This window comes from Pocillopora damicornis, chromosome 1, assembly GCF_964200805.1.
Source record: "Pocillopora damicornis chromosome 1, jaPocDami1.2, whole genome shotgun sequence".
Taxonomy (NCBI): domain Eukaryota; kingdom Metazoa; phylum Cnidaria; class Anthozoa; order Scleractinia; family Pocilloporidae; genus Pocillopora; species Pocillopora damicornis.
In genome coordinates, this window is record NC_142670.1 from 21309664 (window position 1) to 21316646 (window position 6983).

A 6983-nucleotide genomic window follows, 5' to 3' on the forward strand; every position below is an offset into this window, starting at 1 on the left:
CATCTTACCGACAGTTTGGAAAACTGACGCTAAAACAAGAGAAATGGTTAACAAGAGAATAGAGCTTAATAACTAAATACATATGCCAAACGCTAAAAACTCTTGGAATGTATGCAATTCAAATCAATTCAAATAAGTACCCTACTTAAAAGTTAATTCGAGCGAGGTGATTCTAAATCAAGGTATAATGAAGAAAAAAAATGCATGGAGCTGATAATGGTGTTGGAATTTTGGAGGTAGTTCCCTCACAAAGCAGAGGAGAACTTGATTGAGAATAATGAGTGTCAAATATATATCAGAGAGGCCGTCTCAGAAATTTCTGCTCGCTCTAAATATTTTCGCCTGTCGGTTTTCCTTTGCTAAAGGATTTGTCTTCGCTTTCGGTGTTAATAGCACAATTCCGTAAATTTGGCAATTGTAGAATTGAATTTTTTTCGGAAATTGATTGATGTTTCCACAACTTTTTTTTTTGCATACATTATTAAAACGGGAAATGAAAATAAACATGTTCTGTATCTCATTAAAGTTATTAGGTCAGATCTGACGGGTGCTAAGACATCAACTTACCGCCATTTAGCATTTGTGTTTTACTTGGAACATAAATATAGAAGCCTGACATCAAGGAGTGAGAATGGAGAGTTCTGTGCTGTTCGTTTTCGTGACTGGGACTGCGCTGTTGACCCATCCGACGTTTGCAATTGGCGAAGGTGAGGAACAAACTTGACTCAGTTTTGTTCCAGTGTATTTATTTGTAGTTGATACTCAATTTCGGAGCGATCTTCAACAAAATTGCGAGTGTATAAACGAGTTGATCGAGTTCATCATGAGTTATCAAGAAAAATTTCGAATCCCGAATAAATTTACTTTCTTCCATTTGATAATGACGGAATCTTTTCAAGACCGTTTTTTGCTTTAAAGAAGATTTGTCATTTCCCTTCAAAAAAAATTTAAAAACAAGTAACAAAACAAACCTGACAAGTTAGGATTAGCAACAAAGGCAACTTAAGATTAACTTCATGCCTGTCAACTATATATATATTGTCATGATCACCATTGAAGACCTCACACGCTAATGTCGTAAATTTCATTTTAGTTTGAGACACTGAATCTTTATGGAATCGCATAGACACAGATTTGTTGCCGCTCTTTACCGAAATCGAAAATTGTTTTGGCATAAGACACAGGGCCAATGACGGAATATAGCCTTAGATAACATTTACATTATCATGCATTTTTTAGGCCGGAACATAACATTTATCCATCACAAGATGTTGATCAGCGGATATTTCTGATTAAAGGGAAGTTCTTGAGTCGAAAACTTTAAGAATACGTTTTGAAGGGGGTATAACCCTAAATGTAAATTTTCCTGTTAAAATTGCGCAGGTGACTTCGACAATATAGACTTTCTTCACTCTATTTATGAAACTGCAACGTTGCGCTCGTTCAGATCTGCCATTCATTCAAAAGACTTATGTGTCAGAAGCCATAATATCTTTCTTTAATCTTCTCTCTCCTTACCATTCAATGCTCTAATAACAAATTTTCAACAAAAGAAAAAGGATAAATTACCGATTTTATTTGTTCATCAAGTCACCCAAAGGAAACTGTGACATTTAACGGGTGGTAGTAAGTTTATCAATATTTGGTGGCCATTATGGGCCAAAAATTGAAAATTTGACAATTACTTGTACGAGAGTAATGCGAAATTTGATGTACTTTTAATATTGCTTTTGCTTATAACAATGAAAATAAGAGTACTTTACCCTCATGTCATGTCAAAAACATCGTTAACCCGAATATCAATCTACTACGTGAAGCACGACAACAGTGGCTGTCTACAATGCAAATCCACATCAATTTCCTCTTCCTCAAGACAATCCGTTGACAAAACCTTTGCAGGCACATTTATTCCTTTCAAAACTCTCAATATTGATGAGAAAAAAAAGGTATGCTTAAAGAGAATTTATGGTACGCTTTTTATGACGGCTTTCGACCTAGCTCCCTCTCATGATAAAGTATTCCACAATTAAAGAAGTAACTAAAGATGCTTGTGAAACAGCAGGTGAAAGACCAATGTACGATTTGTAGCCATGACAAGGGTCTATTGATTCTCCATTCGTACCATTTTCCTCTATCACGGGTTACATATCACTTTTTTAGATCATCGCTCTCGCGAAATTACATTGGAAAGGATTTTCAAAGGTTTCCAATGTTTCCAAAGGGTCTTCCAGTTGTTTCCAATGTGTTATCATTAGGGAGTTTAGGCTATCGCGACGGCGAAATTAAATAAGCGAATAAAATTCAACATGCAAATGTCTTAAGAACTTCGCATTAAATGGTATACTGAAGGCGGCATCGAGACCCAGATAGAAGAATAATTTCCGATCCTAAATCTTTGTTCTTTTCTGCTTTTGTTTGTAAGTGCGGTTTCATATTTATTCGTTTTTTGTTTCAAATTTATTTTTCGTTTTCATTGGCTTGTTTTTTTTTTGCTTTATTATGTTTGTTTGTTTTGGGATTTTTTCAGTGGTTATTTGAAATAATCTCCTCAGCTGAAATAGAGAAGGCATGCTCGGTGCTTCTTTGTTGAATACATATGTATGCAAGTTAAGGTCATGCTCTTGCTTTACAATAAAATGACTGCAAAATTAAGAATCTTGAGGCAAACTTTCCCATTTCATATAAACCTGTTGTTTCATCATTTCCTTTCCTATGGCAACTTTCTTTCTTTCAATTGTTTTATTTCAGAACGTGATCGCATTCTGCTGTTTCCCGATAACTTCTTTTTTGCTGAAAGACGGTTTGTAAACCACATCATCGATACAAAAAAAGTTAAGGATTTGGATCACTGTGAGCTTTTCTGCTACATGAACGACAAATGCGTTAGTGCTAACTTCAAAAAAGAGCCAGAGCCTGGAGGAATGACTCATGTTTGTGAATTGAATAACGCTACTCATCTGGATTATGATACTGGCCTGATAACTGATGCCAATTTTTATCATCGCGGCTCTAAGGTGAGTTACAACTAAAACTTACCTCCTTGAATTGACGCCTTATATTCGATAGAATTATACGCGATCACCGACGTGTTCAGAAACTTTCATCCTTTTATTCACTTATCGTAGATCTTTCTCCTGCTGTTTCACATTCTTTTCTTCCTTTTCAGAACGCCTGCGGCAAGAATTCACGGTGCCAAAATAATGCAATTTGTGAGTCCGGTTTCACATTCAAGGGATATCGATGCTTGTGCCCTCCTGGATTCGAGGGAGAAAATTGTGAAAAAGGTTAGATTCAAAAGATGCCAGAAAAAGCAAAATATTGCCTTGAACATGTTGAATTTTAAAGACATTTGGTCGTCGAGTGAGTATCTTACTCCCGGGCTGGCCTTTGACGACTGGTAGCAGAAAAACATAGTGGTGTTAGGTGATTGATCTAAAACTAGACGTCACAATGGCAAAAAAACTTTAGAGGCCTTCTTTTCGAACCAAAGTAGTGGACAAAGGAAGCACTCCCGTAACCTGTAAATTGTGCAATGTTGCTCGCTCGAGTTAAATTGTCGAGATTGTAGTGAGTGAAAAATGGTATGAGCTCTTATACTAGCATTATTTTGTTAGTGGTCATTAGTCATCCATAAAGTTTTCGCTTTTCTAAATAAGAAAAATGGTTACAATCTGTCTCATATGATGAGAAATTACAAAAATTTATTCATTGGTGTTTATATGACATTTCTCTTGTTAAAGATATTCAGATTTCAATTCAAATATACTTTTATATTATTTCATTTCACTTTTGATTCTTTCCTTTAAGACTGATCTTTGATTCTTTCCTTCGGTTTGGAAATGGATCGACTGTATATGAAGACACTCGGAACATATTTTAGAGAATGCCTTATTTTACTTCTTATTAAGGCAATACAGCGTATGCCCACACCCCTGAGAGACAAGCATCAGCTAAAATCAACCAACGAGTTATTTGTATAATATTTTGTTAACCATTTGATGTAAAAGATAACGAGACTGACATATTACCAATGTCTTCCTGTCGTTCCTAGATATCGACGAGTGTGCTTCAAATGACAATAAATGTGCTAAGGGTGCTGCCATTTGTAAAAATACGGTAGGATCATACAATTGCACCTGTCATTTTGGACATGAATGGGATGGTACTGAATGCAAAGGTTTGTTGTCTTCATTTTTCTCACTAGCTTCAGAGTCGGAGGGTAGGAAATGCAACGTCTTATGGACCGGTACCTGTGTCTATATGTCCCTCTGTCTGTCTGCACGCCTGCCTGAAAATTCCTCTTCACTGATACTGAAGTGCTTAGCAAATGACAGGCGCTATGGGTTGAGGCGAATTTTTTTGTTCCAGCGGGAAAATATCAAATTAGCATATATGAAAACAATGATCAATAGGAAAATTTAATCTTTTTATAAGAGACTAAGTGTTTTATTTGTTCAAAGTTAACAAAACGACAACATTGTAAGTTCAATTTATTCGATTTTCTACCATTTAGCTGATGTATGCCAACTCAACACCGTTCTGCACGATGTCGATAGAGACGTAAGCCACCATGACCCGGAAAAAACAGAATGTGACCAAAATCTCAACCCTGATTGGTATCGTTTCTTGGACATTCCAGGAATAACAATGCCGACTGAGTGTCCAGATCCTGACAAGTGCGGCACATCATTTCCAGGCTGGTTGAGCAGTAGTCACCCCACAGTGACTGAGGGAGAAGTAGCAGAGATTGTTTGCTTCAGCAGGAGCTCGGATATGTGCTGTCACCAGTCGAAAAACATAAGGGTGAAGAACTGTAGTTCCTTTTACGTCTACTATTTGGTGCCGACGAGCTGTCCCTACTGTTACTGCTTCACCCATAACTGAACATCTTAAAACTGTTAAATATTTAAGAATATTGACAGCTTTTGGGTTAAAACATATGCTCTTCTTGGGCGAGGTTTCAAGGCAACGAAGCCCAAAACGAGAATATGTTTTAACCCAAAGCCGACAATATTTTATGGTATTGGTGTCTGAAAATCGCACTCAGTTGTTTTTATAGTGATCCATCCAGTAGAAGGATAAGTAAAACTACATACAAATTAGTAAGTGCATGATCAAAAATTCCATTCTTTCTTTCTTTAATACATATCCATGGGAGCAGCATCTCGAAGATGAATTGCCGTGGCGGGTATCTGGAAGATTTTGTAGCATTTTAAATCAATGAGCTCATCTGGAAGCGATAAAAACTTACCAAAATATTCTTCTGGTGAGCTTGAAGTCCGAAGACCTACCAAAGTATAATTATGTAGCATTCAGCTTAAATGTTTTCAGAATGCTGTTTAAAGAGTTATTTCACAATGTTGAGGCAGAGGAAGGCCAAGTCGGTTGTACTAAGTTAAGGAGCGAATCTTACCTTGTCTGGTCCTAAAGAAATGATACTTCGATGGTAAATAAAGCTTGCATAATTTCTGAGGTGCTTTTTGTCGTGAACATAGAATAGAAAAAGCTTTTTTCCTATGTAAACTCTCCTTTGTAATACTTCAAAGATTATTTAGCACCTGTTCTTCATTGATCCCTCTAGTTGTTGATAGTAACATTTTGACAGTTGAAAACTATCAAAAATCTACTTTTTTTTGGTACTTTTGTCTCCGTCTTGGTCCCCTATAATGTTATCGTAGGTATCTCCAACACTTTATGAACCCTATTGATTCAATTTAAGACTCGACCAAACTGCAATGCATGAGGAACTGTATTGACCTTGGTTACGGTAAATAATGACCAGAAACTAGCAATCAGGAAAGGGGCAGGACCTTCTGAAAAGAGAGTCAAAACATTTCTTCTTATTAGTAAGATTTGGTAAGGGTGAAACTCTTAGCCGGAAATTCTTAGGTGGCTTTGGTGTAAAGTTCGTCAACTTATCATTAAACATATTCCGACAGAAATAACTCTTGTAATATAGTTATTTCTGTCGGAATATATCAAACTTAGCGCTTAGAAATAAAAAATACTAATACAAATAAAATATTTTTGCCTCAAAAGATAAAAACTGCACATCTTATGTTACATACTTTTAGAATAGATATTAAAAAGGAAAATTGGGATTCCATATTGACCTGTAGCGAAGTCAATGAAAGGCTTCCTAGACTTTTTCGTATTTACAATAGAGTAAGTAATAAACATGCGCTTTTTTAAAACAGCTAAGATTAGACACAGAACTTATGAGCCCTGGATTGCTTCAGGATTGAGTGATAAATTTTACAAGAGGTGGTTGACAACTCATATAACAGATTTTGAAATCGCATAAACGAAATAAAGGAATAAAGGTTTCGTATAAAGGAACAAAGTCGCTGATGATCCACCCACCTAGATGTAATTATTATTCTGTTATTTTTCCATATCTTTCATATGGTTGTGCACTCTGGGGAAATAATTATAATTCACCACTTTCTAAAGAGTAAAATTAAAAGAGAAAGCGGTTCGCATTATCAATGATGTTCCTCTCATGCAACCAACTACTCCTCACTACACAGCTATGGGACTTTCGAAAGTTCCTGACATTGTCAAACTCAATACATCTTTACTTCTCTACAACTATTTCAATGCTGACAAACGTTCAAACTTTAATCTCTCCTTAGTGTCCAAGTTGCATGCTTATGACTCTCGAAGTGTATCCTCCAACCATCTGGCAAATACTTCTTTTCGACATATGTCGGGAAATTTTGTTCAACAGTTGTCGGTAGGTATATCTGAAACGATATTCCTCAACCTATTAGAGAGAAACCAACTAAACAAATGTTTTAAAAAAGCACTTCCACAGTACTATCTAACTCAATAGTTAGTATTCAAGTACTTCATCCTCTGTCTTTCTCTTTGAGTTAAGTCTAGTTTGGTAAATCACTTTTTATCCTAAATTAAGGGGGGACTAATTAGGTATCTAGATGTCCCCCTCTCCTCTCTAAAATTTGAATGTACCGAACTAGAAA

General features: G+C 36.1%; 1 protein-coding gene across 4 annotated transcripts; it reads left to right on the top strand.

The window, feature by feature from the left end:
- The first annotated feature begins 551 nt into the window (after positions 1 to 551).
- On the top strand, positions 552 to 6046 carry LOC149052746 (uromodulin-like). 4 transcript variants are annotated; one of them, XM_089195063.1, is made up of 5 exons: positions 552 to 707; positions 2749 to 3014; positions 3167 to 3284; positions 4052 to 4177; positions 4514 to 6046. In XM_089195063.1, exons 1-5 carry the CDS (start codon positions 632 to 634, stop codon positions 4882 to 4884), a joined length of 957 nt encoding a protein of 318 aa, XP_089051189.1. In that variant the 5' UTR covers positions 552 to 631; the 3' UTR covers positions 4885 to 6046. The 4 variants fall into 4 exon arrangements, with proteins under 4 accessions (XP_089051189.1, XP_089052150.1, XP_089047567.1 ...); XM_089196024.1 differs by having other exon boundaries at positions 4640 to 6046; XM_089191441.1 differs by lacking the exon at positions 552 to 707 and having other exon boundaries at positions 2468 to 3014.
- Positions 6047 to 6983: the final 937 nt, after the last annotated feature.

Excerpts from the sequence above, each read along its gene's own strand:
- LOC149052746 (XM_089191441.1), top strand. The coding sequence starts at position 2,601 with ATGCAAGTTAAGGTCATGCTCTTGCTTTACAATAAAATGACTGCAAAA. Across the intron at positions 3,285-4,051 it reads GGGAGAAAATTGTGAAAAAG|ATATCGACGAGTGTGCTTCA; the intron begins GTTAGATTCAAA and ends TGTCGTTCCTAG. Across the intron at positions 4,178-4,513 it reads GGATGGTACTGAATGCAAAG|CTGATGTATGCCAACTCAAC; the intron begins GTTTGTTGTCTT and ends TCTACCATTTAG.